The following is a 19,631-nucleotide window of genomic DNA, read 5'->3' as shown; positions in this document are numbered from 1 at the left end:
TGCCAAATGCCAGAATATACAAAAATAATATGTTCAAAAATGTTACAAAACCCAACATTCAAATAGCTAATGCTGGGAAATTTAAAATCGATCTGATCCAAGTAAATTCAGGAAAGTGACGATTGATATCGATCCGATAGTTTTTGCTTGGAAATGTCCTGATTATAGAATTATTGACGCCCTTGAGTTTATGATTACAAAATAAAAGTTTTGGGCATTAAAATGTTTTTTTTTTAAATAACTACAATGCAAACTTAAGCGAAATAAAAATACATGTACATTTTTCTGTTACAGAAAAAGAGTCAAACCCACCTAACTATTATACATTCCACTTCAGAATATTCTGAAAATAAAGTTAGAATGGGCAAATAGTGTAAACAATTCAATTAAAAAAAAAACTTTAACACGATAAAATTTTGAATACTTTTCCCAATGAACTGAAGAAAGTCAAACAACAAAAGCAATAACATAACGAAAATACAATTGTACAACAATGTCAACCAGTCAACTAAAAACTAGCCGTCGATCGATTATCAGGCGGGCCGATTATTGGCACAGATATTTGGAAATTTGACATATATCGGTATCGCTGTTTTTATTCATCTGACTGGCCGATCATTTATGCTCGCTCAAGCAGCCGATCTCTCTGTCCGTCGCTCTTACTCCTCTGCTCCTCTTTTCCCATCGCTACCCACCCTGTTCCCTATGATAGGATAAGCAACCGGGGCAGAACCAATTAAACAGAAGCTTTTTCCGATTCCAAATCTGCAAACAGCGGCACTCCCCGACAGGTCTCGACATGTCTGAGTGTGAATCCAGCCGCTGATAATATTGTAATACCCCTCTGTGTAGTCTAAGATGAACACAGTCGCTGATGAGGTCTGATTGCCGACTTAATAAACATATAATAAGCGGTAAAAACACATTCAACAAGGAGGTACTGTCTTGAGTAAATCACGCCTGTTCGTCCACACACAGGGTGACCAACTTCGGCGCCAGTCACCCCCTCCTCCTTGACGTCAGGTCTCCCTTAAATTGTCCATACGCCAACATAAACAAAAGCAACAAAAAAAAGACATTATAAAATTGAGAGGCGCTAAAGCAGATGGGTGTTTGGCACGCAGCCCCCCGATGCGGAGGTTCAGGGTTCGAATCCAGCTACTGCAGCCTCCCCGTGTGGATTTGCATGTTCTCCCTAGGTGTGAATGAGTGAGTGAGTTGTCTGTCTCTGTGTACCCTGCGACTTGCTGGCAACCAGTTCAGGGTGTCCCCTGCCCACTGCCTGAAAATGACCGAGATGGGCTCCAGCTCCCCCGTGACCCTACTGAGGATAAGTGGTCCAGATAATGGATGGATGGATAATATTGAGATTTTAAAGTCAGTGTTGGAGAAGTGTGTTTGTGATTAAGAGAGTGTAAAAAGTGTAGTTAATTTGTTCTCATTCCCGTGGAGACTGATATATTGGCTCTTATGACATTAGTCCGCCAATCGGGCTCTACAGTAAAGACGCTCCCCGCTTTACATACATTCGACTTACGGATTCCGGCAGATACGATACTGAAGTAAGCTTCTAAGCGCTGCTGTGTTGGTGATGTTTGCATATGTCTTAATGAATTCATTATACAGACCACAATCACTTTTTTGTTTTAGTCACGCTTATCAATACAGACGCTCCCCTACTTACGACCATTCGACTTACGTAAAACGGTAGATCCCCCAAAACATTTCTGGATGTCAAAAACTATCCGGACATTGCCTTAAGTTAGATTTTGTTTTTTGTGCGCATTTTTCCGAGTAGAGGACAGTACTGTAGTGCTTCTTTGCGCCGCGTGGCGCTGTGAGAGGTCACCCACCCAGCATCCACACTGAAGAAGAAAGCCGGCTTCTACTTCCTAGTTCGTGTGTAATCATAACAACGTGTACTGTATCGCTTAGCACGCTCAGAACTTTGACATTTTTGTTGTTTAATATATCGTGCATTCATCCAATATTGTTGCTGTAAAGTGTAAGGAAGAGGTGACCTGTTTCTTCTGAAATGAAAGTGTAATAAGAAAGCTTTTTTTTTGGCCACTATTTACCACGGAGGAGAACCTCTGAAAGCGGAAGTGCCAAAAGTAAGTAAAACCTCACTTTATTTATCTTTATAGAGCATGTTATTTTATTAAATATATATTTTTTAGTAAAAAACAACAACACAGGTTACTTACAGTACATACGCCTTAAACATACTTAGATAAACCATAAACATACAAAATATAGCACTGAAGCAACTTACGAACAAATTCAACTTATGAACGATTGTCCGTAACCTAACTCATTTGTAGGTCGGGCAGCGTTTGTAGGTGTGCCCACTCTTTTCAATTCACCATCCCGTTGAAATTTATGTTGCTTTTTGCACTTTTTGTTTAAAGTTTATGTCGTGATTACCTAACTGGAGCCACCTGAGGTAATCAGCTGGTGTGCTGGAACGCGATTTCCTGATTGGTGGAAGCTTTCTACATAAGCTGTCAGCGTCCAGAGATGGACGTTCGAGTGTACTCCTCGTTTCCCTGAGTGAGCCTCCAACATTCAAGGTACCACGACCCCTTTGTGTATTCCAAGTCTGATTCTCGTTGCCTGACCCTTGTCTGTTAAAAGTTTACGATCTACTCTTCCGTCCCGGCCACCGACTTACCTGCTACGTTACTCGTCACGCGTTTTCACCACGGAGTTGCCATATCGTCCAAAGAGGCTTTCTGCTACCAAGAGCCGACGCCCCAAGCCTGCTCCACCGAACCTTGTCCAAATAAATCCTTTAACTGACGCTATTGGATCCGAGTGCTTGTTCTGGTCCATGACAGTTTATTTAAGTTGTGTAGGTTGTATTGACCCATTTTACTTATTTATAAGGTGAAAAGAAAAAGGGATCTATTTAAATTTCTATCACCTTTTTTGTTGTTGCTGCAAGGCCTTATTTCATACCCTGCAAAGTGAGTTTTTGGTTTAAGTGAAAGATTAGTTATGTCAGTTGTGTTGAAATTAGAATTTACTGTAAAAACGTTTCAGGGAGCAATACGCTTTTATGTACCTTTATTCGAGTTTTTGGTTTAAGTGAAACATTAATCATGCTAGTTGCGTTGAAATTCTAATTTACTCTGAAAGGTTTCAGGGAGCAATTAAAGTTTTTATCTATCTTTATACGAGTTACTGATAAAAATTAATTTTATTTCCTGCACTGCTAGTTTTTGGTTTAAGTGACTGATTAATCATGATAGTTATGTTGAAATTCTAATTTACTGAGAAAAGTTTCATCCATCCATCCATCCATTATCTGCACCGCTTATACTCAGTAGGGTCGTGGGGGTGCTGGAGCCCATCACATCTATCTTTGGGCAGTTGGCAGGGGACAGCCTGAATTGGTTGGCAGCCAGTCGCAGGGCACACAGAGACAGACAATCGCTCATTCACACCTAGGGACGATTTGGACCGGCCAATTCACCTGACATGCATGTTTTTCAGATGTGGGAAGAAACCGGAGTGCCCGGAGAAAACCCACGCAAGCACGTGGAGAACATGCAAACTCCACACAGGAAGGTTTGATCTCATGACCTCAGAACTGTGCCGCACACGCGTTAACCACTTATATTTACACATCTAGTGCTTAAAATATATTACTTTGCCCTAGTTTTGAGTGTTTTAAAACAAATTTGATAATTTATGATTCGGTAAGTGGCAAAAAATTATCCGTCTTGCATGGTAGGCCAAAATCATACCAGTGAACCACTGAATGCACTTCAGTGTGAGTTACAAGTAGCATTTCCTTACATGAGCCTTGCAAGCCTTTCTTTCCTTATTAGCAGTGCTTTCATAACATGTTTATTATAATTTCCTTAATAAATTCCATATGGAGCTATAGACAACACTTTTTCATTTTCCTATACCTGATTCTGAGATTGATCTCAGGGGTCTACTTGAGGTTACCGTCAAAGCATATTTATTCCAAATATGTACAGCTGGCTTGATAGTTTTGCATTTTCATTCTGGCTCGGCAATTGTGCAACAGATTAAGCTAAAATGTGCCAGCGAGACTGAATCAAGTGGTGCTTATTCAGTTACCCTGGATTTCTTTATTCCAATGTCGTGCAAAACCCCTTTTTTGTCGTTGGATTTTGAGTAATAAAATAATTCCAAACTTCCTGTCTGTGACACCTCCTGCTATCTGATTGACATGTGTCATTTCTGCGAAGGGCAGACATGACATATCTGCATCCTTCATTTGTGGAGGGCACAATATATTCAACAGAGCTCGTCTGGGACATTTAAAATGAAGGACAAATGTTCATAGATCATTTGAACACATGGCAATAAAGATGGTGCTTTCCTCCATGGCATGAAAACTAAAGTCAATGTGTGATTTGTTAAAGGGCAGTCTTGTTTGTGGTATGATAAAAACTCCTATTAATTAATCTACGTAAATAGTTTAGACTTTTCACAAGGTCACATGGGATTTTTGAGAATGGATAAAAATAATTTTTAGATTTTTACCATTTTTTAGTAGCATCCATGAGTTCCAATTTAAGCCTAGTGATTCTGATACAAATCGCGCATCAAACCTGCTGTTACTGTAAGTATCCAGCAGATAGCAATAAAGCACGATAAATAACTAAGAAACGTTCAACATTGTCCAAAATGAGTTGTGCTTCTTTTTTTTTCAAATGTTTGCAGTTTTCATAATAAGTACATATTTTGTAAATGACTGAACCGGCGTAGCAGACTATGTAAGATTTGTAGTATTTGGTAGGACAGTATTCCATCCATTTCCATAATCAAGATAGTGTTTCCCAGCACAGTATCTTATTGTAATCTTAAATCCGGTGATCCCTTGCTATAATGCGGTTTTACTTTTATATGGTTTCCAATCTGGGGAATAACTGCTTTTTTTTCTGTACTGAAAAAATAATACACAGAGACAACCCATAGAAATACAATACGCAGTTTTATTAAGGCACAAAAAATAAAATAAAAACCTGTCTGATGTGAAAAAGTAAATGACTCAACTGTAAGACAGTAAAATGCACAACCATATTGACATTCGTCTCTGGTTCTGTGACTAAAAATAGTGTGTTCATGAGAAAAAATCGAATGCCTTTTCACAAGTCATCCGTACCACTAGTGGTCCAGTGCTCTGACAAAAAGATCTGATCTAGACCTGTTAAAACTGTGCAAGGCACAGCAGCAAGTTTATATTTACAGTAAGCAATCTGGAGAGGGTGTTTTGGTTATTATTTATTTCATAAATAGTGTTGTTATTTTTTTCTGACCTATATTCTGTGAAGAATCCAGGAAGATTATCTGAGAGTGGCCTTCTGGAAAACAATAATTGTTTGCACTTAAGCACTCCTGCAGTCGTCATACATTTTCTGTTACAAACTGACCCGGCCCCCTCATCAAAGACTGAGCCCAAACTCCAAAAAGAAAAATAACCCTTATCGGTCGCTATTCTTTTTTGAAAGAAGACTGAGGATGCCTCCTTTAACGCAGTTATGCTCAAAGACAATTCCTGTGGCCGCTAGCCGCCATGATGACTCACGCACGCAGTAGCAAAATGATGGATGATACTGAGCAAGGCCAAAGTGGGCCAGTGTGGCGCCAGGTGAGCCTGCAGGATCTTTGGGTATGTCTGGCCCACATAAAGCATTCATCCCACGACAAAGATCAAGAAAGCAAAAATGATTAGGACAACAACAAAATTGAACAGCTTTGCATCACTTAGCTTTCAATAAACAGTAGAATAAAACGTCAGTCAGAGTTGAAAAGGATACAACCACATTGTTATTGTTCTTTTAAGTCCCTGGACGGCACTCTAGCTATTTATAATAAAGAACACTTTTTTGGTTTACCTTAACGTCCTTATTAAAATACAAATATTTAATCTCGCCAGCGACAAAATTAAGTCAAGGGTCATCAACCTTTTTGAAGCTGAGAGCTATGACTTTGTTAATGATTAGTGTGAAGGGGGGTTACAAGTTTTATATGTATACCTGATGTAACTGTTATTGCCATAGTGCCATGATGTTACTATGTTATTGCTATGTTATTACTGGGCTATAATTATGAAGGGTAGGGTTGGAGTAAGATCAGTTTACCAGAAAAAAATCCCTCTAGAAAAAGGGCACTGGACAATGACAAAAAATAATAGGAGGGTTTTACAAAGGAGAGAAGATTAATTGATTACAATTTCGCAAGGAGAACAGAGAAAAACCCAAATTTCAGATAAGAAATTCCAACCTGTTCTAAAAGCCCTCCCCTAATCCCTTTCTTTTCAATGAATATCCACGCTACAAAAGCAGATCCGTCCTAAAAGGTGTGGAGATGAAAGAACAGCAACATGATTGGTTGATAGTGTTAATCATGTGAACAGTTCATAATAGTCAAAACAACAAACAATAACGTGCAATGAGTCAAAATAACAAACAGGCATCCTATGCAATCTCCTTTGCAGGCCTCCAATATTAAAAACAGAATAACATTTAACCCGTTAACCAGTCTGCAGACTTCCCATGTGTTTTTGATGGGGTTCCTGGGCACTATTTTGGTGACCACTGCTGTATATATAGTGTTTTCTATCTTTAAAAAGTAAAAACGTTTTTTTCTGTAATAGTGATTTTAATTTTCAATATGATGTACGTGGCACTGAACCTTGCAGGAGTTGACCGCTATCTTTCTGTTACAAATTCGGGACAAGTTCTAGTTGCAGCTCATGAAAAGGCGTGATGGCCACTTTCTTAGCTAGGCCCTAAAACTAGTAATACCATTATTTGGAATCCTGCATCTTATGCCCAACCGCCTTTGGTCTTGCTAGCTTCTCCTGTGAGTCACTTATGCTTGCTAGACATTGTTGTTAGCCAGCTAGGTTTTCTTAGCCACGTATGCTCGCAACTAACACAGTTATAGTTTACGGAGCTTCTTCTTCTTATTAAACCACTGGATTAAATTAAAAAGAGAATGGTGTACATTAAATAATGAAAAATATATATTTAAGTAAATAGCTGCCGAGCAGATTTTATTTTCTATTTTGCAACTTTGGCATACCTGTTTTTGTAAGATTGGAGATTTTATTTGATCCATTAGATTTAACGAGACAATCATACCATGGAGACATCTATGGATTTCAAACTTGCAAAGAGAACAGGTAAGTGAGTCCAAATTTCAGGTAAAAAATTGCAAACTGTTCTATAAGCCCTCAACAGAGCTATTTCTTTTTATCAAATCGCTTAGGGTACAAAAGCAGATCCACCCCAAAGGGTGTGGTCATTAGAGAACAGCCATGTTATTTGTCGATAGTGACAATGATGCGTAAAGTTCATAATAGTCAAAATAACAAACTGGTATCCTATTCAATCTATTTTGCGGGTATACAATATTATAGAGTTGATCAACAAAAATTACTATCCTGCAAATGATCCAAATTATACGAATAATGTCTCATCTCATCTCATTAGCTGCACCACTTATCCTCAGTAGGGTCGCGGGGGTGCTGGAGCCCATTCCAGCAATCATCGGGCAGTGGGCAGCGGACACCCTGAACTGGTTGCCAGCCAATCGCAGGGCACACAGGGTCAGACGACTAGCTCGCTTGTTCACACATAGGGACAATTTGGACCAGCCATTCCACCAGAAATGCATGTCTTTGGAATGTGAGAGGAAACCGGAGTGCCCGGAGGAAACCCACGCAAGTACAGGGGGAACATACAAACTCCACACAGTAAGTCCGGTAGCTGGATTTGAGCCCACACAGGAGGTTCCCAAGACCTTAGAACTGTGCCGCACGCCCTACGAATAATGTGTGTGATGGAATTATTTTTATATAACAGACCAGGTAGCCGCTTTCTAGGAACGGGCTTCAGCACCTTTCCGTAAAATTAACCCTTAAAACGTCCATGTACCGTCTGATGTGTATTTCATTTACTCCGGCTTCCACAACAAATATTGTATATTAATGAAAACGTCAATGAACTTTATAGCTACTAAAGTAAAGCTCAGAAAAGCTGAGAGGTGAATTCTGGGTCTTCAGTAATTGAAAATTACATACACGATGTAAATATGAGACTAAAGAAGATGGGGATGTGCACCAACCTGCTCAGGGTTGTATTTGGAGAGTACTCCTTCGCCGTGGAACTCCTCAAGAACATCCTTTAACTTCTTAGTTGAGTCTGTGGAAAGAAGAAATATTGTCATTTTGATTTAAATAATACACATTAAATTGAGGGGAGCACAGCAGGTGAATGGTTAGCGCGTCCGCGGCCCAGTTCTGAGGTCATGGGATCTGTGAAGTCTATATATATATATATTTTGTGTATTTCTCTGAACATTCCCCTAATATTCACTGTCTATATATCTTTTGCTGTTTTAGTGTCATGACCACCCAATGATGTGTCAGTCTAATGTCCACCCAATGATGTGTCAGTCTAAAGTCCACCATACTTGTACTAAATAAAGCCGGCTGCGGAGGGGAAGAAGCAGGAGGAAGTTTGTGGAGCCGAGAACACATCCCCTGTGTTTCTCCCCGTTTCTCCCCCACTGCAGCGGAACGAAAATGTACATTGTCTCTGCCTGAATTTCCTTTTATATCTGATGACCAGCAACACGGAGTTTACCCACATTTGGACCCCACAGATCAAATTCAGCTAACAGCCTTTCTGTGCGTAGTTTGCATGTTCTCTCCGTGCCTGTGTGGGTTTCCTCCGGGCACTATGGTTTCCACCCATATTACAAAAACATGCATATCAGGTTAATTGGCCGGTCCAAATTGTCCCTAGGTTTGAATGAGCAAGTGAGTTGTCTGTCCCTGTGTGCCCTGCGACTGCACAAGGCAGCTGGAATGGGCTCCAGCAGACCCACAACCCTACTGAAGATAGGTGTTGCAAATAATGGATGTATAGGCATTAAATTTACAGACCAGAAAGAGTTTCAGTGTCATTGTCATTTGTTTAAAATCCGCAAAGAATCATCAATTATGCAAAACCACTCCCTCCACAGAATATTTCTCATCACTTTAGTAATGACTTATCTATGGCGCCGATCTCCTGCCAAAGCCTGCCCTCATTCTTTGCTGCTCTGAAATGACAGCGTCCACTTCAGCTATGCTTGAGGGCAAAAGCAAATTCCAGGGTTTGTTGAACAAGTTCATACCTTTTACTTAAAGGAATCTAAATTTGCCAATCTACCACTAGATAGATATTCAAACAGCGGAGGGAACTTCTCATCACCAGGACAGGGAACAAAGGCAGCTGAGGGACCTTCCACTCGCTGTCAGGACAAGGAATAAAAGCGTTTGAGGAAACAGAAGCGGCAAAGGGAACCGCCGAGGAACCTTCTTGACGAAAGTACAGGAAACAGAAATGGCTGAGTGACCTTTTACTTGGAATAGAAGCAGCGGAGGGATCAAAAGCAGCCAAGGGAACAGAAGTGGTCAAGGGAACAGAAACAGCTGAGGTAACAGAAACAGCTGAGGGAACAGAAAAAGTTGAGAGAGTACAAATGGCCAAGGGAACAGAAACGGGAAAAAAACAGCCAAAGGATCGGAAGGAGTTGAGGGAACTGAAGCGGCCAAGGAACAGGAACAGCCAAGGGAACAGAAGCGTTAGATAGATAGATAGATAGATAGATAGATAGATAGATAGATAGATAGATAGATAGATAGATAGATAGATACTTTATTCATCCCCGTAGGGAAATTCACACTTCCAGCAGTCTATCCCGTTGTTTATTAACAGATTAACATGATGCCCTAGGGGTGCTTGTAGCGGAGTGGATGACGTCACACGCCAGTCCAAAGTTAGACATCCCTGCGGCATGGAAATCGTTTTCTTTGTGTCCAGGGATACACCACCTCGTGTTAGCGAGTCCGTCTCCTCTCCGATTCCCGTAGGCTTTCGTGTCTCTGTATAGCGACGCTGAAGCCGGATTGCTCCGGGTAGCTCCGGGTGGCTACACGTTAGCGTCCGGAATGCTAAACGTGAGCCACGTTTCCTCAAAACACAGCAACTGCGCGCCCTGTGCACTTCGATGTTTTCCACCAGCACTCGTTGATCTCATTTGGTAGTGAGTTCGCATTTACCATGATTGCGGATGGTACCGAAGACTTATAACGCCGCTAGCCGCTTAGCTAGCTCCGGTTCTTCCTCCACGATAGGCCCCTTCATCACGCCGGCACGAGAACTCTTCAGGGCAAGGAGTTGATTCCTTGAATAAATGCATTTTTGTGTGCTATAACCCATATCCATAGGATAGAAGTAATCCATAGTGTAGTAGTCAAAACGGGAAGAAAAACACCATAGCTTCTTCTTGCCTCAGGGACAGGGATGTGAAAGCATCCCACTGGGTCCTCTAGTATTTGGAGTTTTCTGTTACGCTTTGTAGGTTGACCCAAGTGAAGTAAAGTAGGAAGTTAGAAGCAGGTGTGCTTGAAAAGTATTTGATAACAAAATCCAGGTACAAAAGCAACAAAAAAACAAGCATATAAAAGTAAAATCACTAACATCTCAAAACCACAAACAATAAACAAAAAGTAAAAAGGAAGCAAAAATGACCTGGCCAGGGCCATAGTAGTCCCCCCTTTGAGCCTGGGAGTTTGATATCAAAAGCCAGACCACTTAGCCATAGAGGAGGACTTTGAATGAATGGAACAGCAGTGAGCTCATGATGCATTTTTATTGGGAAAAAATTCATGTATATGTTGATAAGTTAACAGAAAACACAATGCAAGGAAAATGATTTAAATATTCTGATAATAAACAAATTTACTTATGTAAACAGGCGTAACCCGCCCATAATAGACGTGCTCAAGCTACCCCAAATTCAAGCTAAGTACCCCAAAAAATGTTAGCATTTTTAAAACTATTTTTCTTAATAAAAGACCGGATAGGCTTAAATATGATGAAAAATGCTAGCTTAAGTTTAAAAAAGCAAAACAAAACAAAAATGCGAACATTGCAGCCTTGGAAATACACCACCGCCTTGAAATGGTTCAGTCTATTTGATTTCTAGCACCGCTCTCACTCCTCTTTCGCTTGGTTATTGTCACTTGCGGCATAGCACAGACTACGTGCAGGCTCCAGTGTATTATCGTGAGAGTATGTTGTTATGGAAGCCCAAGAGTGCCATAATTCAATTCACAAAGAGGAACAAACTACCTCGAACTGAACATTGAATTGATAGCCTTTCATAACAATAAGCCTCGAGCAAAATATTTTAATCAAAATGTTATCATAATTAAGCTTTTCATGTTGTATGTGTCATTTTAAGTGAAAGGGAAAACATTATATTCACCAGCAAGACACTCTGAGTGCTCAGCACCCCCAAAACTTATAATCGCCCCTGCCTATGTACAGTATCAGTCATTTGAAATTTATTTTTTGACCACTAAATGTCACTGTATTGTGTAGTGCAACCAGAAACAAGGGCTGAAAATCACAAAGAAAAAATGAAAACTACAAAGACTGAAAGTGAACACAAAACACCCTTTTTCTTCTATTTTTGTATGCCCTAGCACCAGGTTTTTTTTTCCGGGTCGCTGTTTCAACAAAATGGAAGACAAATATGTAATCTCCCTCTAGGTGAGGCTCATGTAATGTAAAATGAAAATATTGACCAAAAGTATTTTTAAAAATGCACAATTAAATAATTATTAATGCATGTTTTCTAATTCTTATCTAATCTCATCTCATTAGCTGCACCGCTTATCCTCAGTACGGTCGCAGGGGTGCTGGAGCCCATCCCAGCAATCATCGAGCAGTGGGCAGGGGACACCTTGAACTGGTTTCCAGCCAATCACAGGGCACACAGGGAAAGACAACTCACTCGCTCATTCACACCTAGGGACAACTTGGGCCAGCCAATCCACCTGAAAATGCATGTCTTTGGAATGTGGGAGGAAACCGGAGTGCCCGGAGGAAACCCACGCAAGCACGGGGAGAACATACAAACTCCGCACAGGAAGTCCGGTAGCTGGATTTGAACACAGGAGGTTCCCGAGACCTTAGAACTGTGCCGCACACGCGCTAACCACTGCGCCGCCGTGCTGCCTGTTTGCTAATTATTATTCAATATTCTTTTTTGACATTTTTTTTACCACTAGGAGCTGAAAATACACACTGTCCCTTTAAGTGCAGCAGATTATGGGTTTGTCTATTATTTGTTACTGATATTTTTTTTTAATATCAATTTTTAATATGTTTGTTTGTAGACCCGTAAAGTTTCTTATTTTTCTCATGTTGAAGTATTTGAGTTTTTCCTCCCCGGCATGTTGGTTTAAGATCAATGGCTGGTGTAATTGTAACCTCTGCAGTCCTTTGAGACATTTTGTGATGAAACGCTTAACAAATAAATGTGACTTGACTTGACGTGACAACTAATACAGCATCCCCTGATCTTGAATGCATGATTTTTTTTTGAACACAAGTCAAGAGAAAAACAAACAAAACAAAAAAACAAACAATCTTGATATAGCTTGTCCGAAAAGGAGTGGGATGAAGTATAAGCTTATTTACGCCTACCCCTTTGACATCCTCAATACTTGTAACTCAAATTAGCTCCTCATTAGCTCTTCTATGCATTTACATATAACAAACGAATACCTCGCATCTATACATTGTCACATAGGTTCCTCGTACAACTTGGAAAATAATAATAATAATAATAATAATAACAATAGTCAGATAGATAAATAATCGAATAAAAAAGAATAATTATATATATATATATATATATATATATATATATATAGCAGTGTCTAAAGCTCATGACAAAAAGTTACAGGACACCAGGGCAGGCAACTTTTCAGAGTTGTCTGCCCAGCCATAAAGTTGCTTGCCCCATTTTTCCCAACTTGAAACGCAAGGAGACAACTAATCGCAAAAAAAAACATTGTTGCAAAGTATTAAGGATTGATAATCAGATATATAAACGAACAACACTTTAAAATTAAGTTTATTATAAATCTACTTATACTTGCATGCATATGACATCGCTGTTTTCCATCTGCCATCAGTATATATTTACTCATTTTCATTCATGCAATTTTTGCGTTGCGTCGTCTGCTACAAGCCACGTGAACTCCTCTTTCTACGATACTTTTAATGTACGTTTACGTTTTGTAGCGTCATAAATTTTTTTAGCTTCTTTCGAAGATTTCTTCTTGGGCTGAGGTTTTGGCTTGACTCCTAAACACTTCTCCATTTTTCTTGTGTTCTCTGTGCGTCTACTTGGAAAATTATATGCAAATGCATGACCTTATAACGCTCGGGAGAGTTCGGAAGCACGAAGTTTTTCGATGCAGGCTTCTGATTGGCTGCCGAGTAAATTGCCAAATGAACCGAAATTTCCAAACTGAACCAACATTTCAAAATCGGAATAAAGCAAACGTTTGATTTGAAAAACAAAAACAAAAAAAACCCCCAAAAGATCTTTTTTTTTCTTGAAAAAGTTGTCAGCCACCCAGGCGGAGACCTTTTTTAAGTTGTAATACACGCCACGGGCCTCCGGGCAGACGTTATTTCAGACACTGCATATAGCAGTTATGCTTATTTGGTCCCACTGCGTATTCAGTCTTATATATAACTAGTGGATGTAGTTATTTCATCATCATCATTGCTATTACCTTTTTCTTTTTCTTTTTTCTTTTTTCTCCTCAATGTCATTATCATCATCATTGCGACCGATTTTATATATAAATAAACAGAATATATATTTAATAATAATAATTGTCTTTGGTGCTTTTGGTAAGAACTGACAGTTTTTTTGTTTGTATTGACCATCAAACAAGGTATCCTTGAACCTCCGATAGAGGGGAGGCCTCCCTCAGATAGCAGGATCACCCATTTAATGTGATCTTAAAGAGACAAGACATGGAAGCTTGAGCCAGATCTCTCCAGCATCAAGCTCCCACTTGTCTGCCCTAACTGTGAGCCCTCTGTTTTGTGCTCTTGGTAAAAGTTATCTCTATGCTGATTTGACCCCATTTGTTTAGTTTTTTTTTTCAGTTTTCACCATCATCACCAGCATATTTATCCACTGAGTGGTTTTGTTTATAATAAGGCTCTAGATTGGAATGAATTTGCATAATATAATGGTGAAAGCAATATAATAACAATAACAGCGTTCAAAAATAACAGTATTAATAGACATATAGTTGGTAATGATAGTAATAAAGATAGTAATAACCAAACTACAGAATAATAGCCAAGATAATGGTTATAATAACACTAAAAAGCTTAATTAGTAGTTTGACCCTTCTATTTACAGTAGATAGATTGAGAAATGAAATTGTGAGAGACAGAACTGGAGTAGTAGTGGAACTGAGCAAGCATGTGGATAAGAGAGTACTCGGTTGGTTTGGACACATGGAGAGGATGGATGAGGAGCGAATGTTGAAGAGGATCTACGGAGCAGAAGTAAATAGAATGAGACCAGGAGGAAGGCCGCAATTGACGTGGATGGGTGGTGTTATGAGTGCACTGCAGGAAATAGGCCTAAATCTAGTGGAAGCTAGAGCTCTTGTTGGTGATAGGAATGAGTGGAGAGGTGTTGTAAAAGGATAGTGGGATGTTTGGACGTGTTCTAAGAGATGGACAGGGCACCTGTATGATGCAGCAGGGGTAAACCCGTGAAAGCTGTTGGGCCCTGATGTTGGACAGAAGAGTGTGTTGTGTCACCCTGACCCCAGTGACATGGCAGCTTTCCTGTGTACTGTTTCATCTGGAGGGATGAAAGCATGACCAACTTAGGTGCTAAGGTGCCTAACCTGTTTGGGTTGGCCATGGTCCAAAAATGTGTGTGCTTTTTGCTATTTTTTTCCTTTTTAATTTTCTTTTTAATTTTTTTTTCTTTATTGTGTGTGTTTGTCTTGCTGTCACCTTTCTTGAGGGTTATGACCAAGGTAGATAGATAGATAGATAGATAGATAGATAGATAGATAGATAGATAGATAGATAGATAGATAGATAGATAGATAGATAGATAGATAGATAGATAGATAGATAGATAGATAGATAGATAGATAGATAGATAGATAGATAGATAGATAGATAGATAGATAGATAGATAGATAGATAGATAGATAGATAGATAGATAGATAGATAGATAGATAGATAGATAGATAGATAAATAGATTTACAGTAAAGGCTTCTTCTCACTAACATATAACAAATAATGGATCACAATAATAATAACACCAATAGCCACATGGCAGTTATAACAATAGTCATCATATTAACCATTTGTTAACTATATAATACCACTAATCACTAATATAATTCAGACACAAATAATAACAACAGTAGTTAATTATCATTCATCCTGTAGAGCAATCAACTTTGGGGACATCATTCTGCGTTCACACATACACGAAGATCCCTTGCTTCCCATTACGATTTGGAGTAAATCGATGAGAACAGCTCTTATAATAGTTTTTTTTAATTCACTCACTGTTTCAAGTGTTCTCATGCAAAAATAAATGATTTCTTTGAATTGTTTAATGTTTAGGCAATAAGCTAAACACAACAGACGTCCGGCAAAGGTGTTGCTGCTTATACAATGTTCTGGTACCTATTATCATTGTGTTTTTATTTCAAGAGCTGTTCGATTTGCTCTGTATATTTATTTCTGGTCGAAACTTGGATTATTTACCCGTTGCACTTAGGCATTACAGAAAAAAAGAAGCTGTTGTTCAAATTATGTTCATAATATAATAATAATAATTCGATTTTACTTGGTCCCCTTAAGGAAAGCCATTTTCACGGAGTACACATGTTGGCCTAAAAAAGGATGGGCACCACCAGGCTCGAAGCATACCACAGGAAATGGTGCCTCTACGACCCTAGTGGTTAAGGGTTCCAACCAACCAACCAAGCCACCAAGACCAAGGGGTTCAGTCAGTGCTGTCGCAGCAGAGTGTGCACCAAATGACTGATTTACAGTACCTGGTATTCCCGGAGTGTCTCCCATCCGAGTACTGACCAGGCCGGACCCTGCTTAGCTTCCCAAGATCATGCGTTCTCAGGGTGGTATGGCTGTTAACAGTATGCATGTGCACTCAGATCTGCTTATAGATGGCCTGATCAACAGACGTCTCTACATTAAAGGTAATTTAAAAAAAATAAATAAAAATAAACACCCAAATTATTTTTGCTTTTGCCGCGGCGAGTTTGTCTGGAAGCTATGCCGTTCCAAGTTCAAAGCGTTTTCTATCTTTTTAGCAAGTGGCTCATCTATCACTTAAGTCCCATGTTCTGCAGGAAATTTACAGCCTACCATGAAAGTAGCGGACAGAGCAAGAATTTACGATCTTTGGTGAGATTGCTGCAGCATCCCACTAATCAGACATTTATGTTGAGACCTGAGACAGTGACTCACTCATAAAATGATGGATGGACTTCAATAAAATGTGATAAATCTTTGTGTTATCCACACAAGGACAAGAAGAACTACTCAGGCACGAGCTTGTTTGACTAACAAATAGGCCACAATGCCAGCAGGTGAAAGTCTAAAGTCCTGCAGATTGCCTGTCCGCGTCTTTATGTTGATGTGTTCTATTTGGTATTAAAACAAATAAACAAATTAGGTGAGCAAAGTGAAACTTGCTAAGAGAACAATCAGGTTTGTGCACTGCAGATTCAACTAAGACTAAAATTCATAATCTTCATTCCATAACTTTGGTTTGTAAAAAACAAAACAAAACAAAACAAAACAAAAAGCTGTGAGGTGAGAGGCAGCAACAGTGCCATGTAGTGGTCAAATATTACACACTGGAGCTTTAATTATACAAAACGTCTGTTTGCACCTGCATGAAATGAAATGAAATGTAAGACCCAGACTTGTAAAATTACAATTATTTTGTTGTTTTTGACTTTCTTCACATTAACATATTAATTGGTAGTTTTTATTCAGACTCTTAATTATTCTGGGTGGGAAATGAATATAGCCTCTTGGCCCATTCATGCAGAACTCTGCAATACTTTGGCCGAGCAACAACACTTTGTTACCCTGGACTGGATTTATCACATATCACAGTCCCTTAACTACATGGGTCATCGGGGCACCAATGAGGGGGCAAATCTGGACAGCTTTCTCCACTGTTGACGGTTTCTGGCCTGCTTTTGGGTCGTAGCAAAGTTGGCACGCGCCCATTCCTTAATGTTGTCGACCCAGTTTTTTTCAGTCTTCCTCTTTCCTGCCCCCTTGGACTGTGCCTTGGAGAACTATCTTGGCCAGTCCTGATGATCTTGTGTCATGACCAGACCACTGCAGGTTCCGTCTGCACACAGTTGACAATAGTTCTTCGTAGGCTCCAATGTGCCCTCTGATGGTGTTGCAGAACGTTTCGTTTGTCACATGGTCTAAGTAGCTGATGCCTAGACGTTTTCTGTAGCATTACATCTCCCTGGCCTGGATTTTCTTTTCCAGTTTTGCCGTGAGAGTCTTTGGCCCAATCCCATTTCTCTCACTCGGCCCCGAGAACCCTCCAGTGAGGTCCCTCGATAGAGGAGTGCCCTCATCGAGTGGAGTGCAAAGCGGAAAAGGTTTGGACAAGACTTGCAAGGTTCCACCCCTGTCCAGGAGATGGCGGTAATATTAATTGGCTGTAGACCTTAGTGACGTATAGGCCTACGTCACATGTAAACAACTCGAGTCTCAACGTAGTGTGTCAGTTGGAGAGTTCGTGCAACGTTAAAAATGCCCGCTACAGCTGTGTTATTACCGATTGCCTGAAAGCTCATCATCTTTTCCGTGTCTCCAATCAACGGAGGAGAAATGTGCTATACTGAAGACCGCTTTGGCGCTATGTAGTGCTGATTCATCTTTACAAGGTACGTACACTCATTAAAAAAAATGACCCGTTCGGTCAAATACAGTAAGAGTTAACATACAATGCACGTTCACATAATACCCTATGTTTGTGTAGACATAAATGGCAATCTACTTATTAGTATCTTAATGCCATTTTATGACATATAGTAGGGGTTTTGAATGTGTGACATGACGAAAAGTAAACAAACACAAGAACAGTCCACCTGACCCTTAAGCTGACATAATATCGTCACCAAACTTCCCTGTACGACCCAAAAACCTTAGTTCATAAGGAATTTAATTCAAAAGAGTTGTCATTGGATATAAAAAAGGTCATTTCAACATTTTTTCATGATGCTTACATCACAGTTAAAGCGGTCTTTTTCTTTTCTATGCCCACTTTTATGTCTAAATTGTTATCTATTGTGTTCCAGAGTGGCTGTCCCATAAGCGTGGACAGGTTGGACAGGAATGTTCCCATCCTGTGCTTATGGTTGGATGTGGAGTCAGAACTCATTCAGGACTTAAGGTTGAGCAAGAAGGTTATGTGGGCCCTGCATGAGCTGCTAAAGAGGGAACAGGGCCGTGGCTGGAGGTCCTGATCTACGTGTACTGGCTGGCCCACGCTCTGTCCTACCGTGTGGTGTCACGGGTCTTCAGGGTTCCCAGGTCCACCGTACAAAGAATTGTCCACAGTTAATATGGAATAAATTGCCCAAAAGCCATATTTAGGCTCTTTAAGTCAGACCCACATTTGCATTATGTGCTTTTCTGCATTACTATTCAATAAACATCTTCATTTTGAGTAACACCTTGGTGGTTTATTTCATAATGATGTGAGATACTGTGTGTGAACTATGTGACTGTTGGACAGAAAACAACTACAAATCACTCCAGCTTAAATAATAGTTTACTTTCAGAAAAACAAACTCACATTGGGACAAAATACATAATAGTAAATAATGTGTCACAAATTTTAACAAAAATATACCAATACTTCCATGAAGCTGGAAAACACAAACTGGAACTTCATTGAGTTCTTAATAAAAAAAACAATATTATCCTTTTATAAAACAAAGGGAAACATTGCAGAGATGTCACTGTTCTGGAAATTTGTCCACGAGCTTCCCAAAAAGGACGGGAACCGCTCAGTTTTGGCCACAGTTTCTTCGAGCCTTTTCCTCACTCCGGCAGACTCCGCTTTCAAAAAGTCAAGGAGTGTATCGTGCTTCCTTTTTTTTCTGGGTGATTTGGGGTTTGGCGCCGGATTAGAAGGTGCCAACGACGTGCCCGGTGGTGTGGATGGCGTGGTAGCTGTGATGGTGACCAGCTCTTCCACGGGACGTTCTACAGTGGCCTTTAGGTTGGGTGGAAAAAACAAGAATTACTTAATGCTGATGTATTGTACAAAAACAACTGAGTATAGGATGCTCAGCAAGTTGATGTGAGACAGGAAATTATAGGATGTGTTCTGGATAATTATTTGATAGTGAATAGATACACAAAATTGACATGTTATTCTTATGGCTGTATGAGCCTTCTATTGGCCAGCATCACATATGCTTTAGAATTGTCTCCACATTTGGACAACATTTTGAGAAGGTAATTAGTTTACTTAATATGTGTTTACAGAGAAGGCAGTGGACTATGTGATAGTAGTTTGTTTCAACTGTATTTCCACGTGAAATTCGGAGACATTACTCATAATGCATGATGAAAACTAATGCATTCTGATCTCACATGAAAGAATCATATTGTAAATAAAACACGACACCCGAAATTGTGTGCAGTAAACAAGCGCTTA

General features: G+C 39.8%; 1 protein-coding gene and 2 long non-coding RNA genes across 6 annotated transcripts in view; 2 read left to right on the top strand and 1 right to left on the bottom strand.

The window, feature by feature from the left end:
- The window catches only part of dgkg (diacylglycerol kinase, gamma), a 158,470-nt gene that overhangs the window by 120,739 nt on the left and 18,100 nt on the right, over positions 1-19,631 (bottom strand). For all 4 annotated transcript variants that reach the window (XM_088352146.1, XM_088352149.1, XM_088352148.1 and 1 more), the window contains one exon: positions 8,116-8,192. In XM_088352146.1, the coding sequence (XP_088208272.1) occupies positions 8,116-8,192 (77 nt within the window). The remainder of the gene's footprint in view (positions 1-8,115; positions 8,193-19,631) is intronic.
- The window catches only part of LOC148353309 (uncharacterized), a 35,612-nt gene continuing 17,878 nt past the window's right edge, over positions 1,898-19,631 (top strand). Inside the window, exons 1-2 of the long non-coding RNA XR_015852623.1 lie at positions 1,898-2,114; positions 15,764-16,122. This is a non-coding gene — a long non-coding RNA (uncharacterized LOC148353309). The remainder of the gene's footprint in view (positions 2,115-15,763; positions 16,123-19,631) is intronic.
- On the top strand, positions 17,559-18,636 carry LOC148353310 (uncharacterized). The gene is made up of 2 exons (XR_015852762.1): positions 17,559-17,847; positions 18,262-18,636. It is a non-coding gene; the product is annotated as an uncharacterized LOC148353310 (long non-coding RNA).

Source organism: Urocampus carinirostris, chromosome 14 (genome assembly GCF_059441175.1).
Source record: "Urocampus carinirostris isolate Australia breed hairy pipefish chromosome 14, RoL_Ucar_1.0, whole genome shotgun sequence".
In the NCBI taxonomy this organism is placed as follows: domain Eukaryota; kingdom Metazoa; phylum Chordata; class Actinopteri; order Syngnathiformes; family Syngnathidae; genus Urocampus; species Urocampus carinirostris.
Note: the sequence above shows the minus strand (reverse complement) of the source record. Positions and strands in the feature narration are given on the sequence as shown.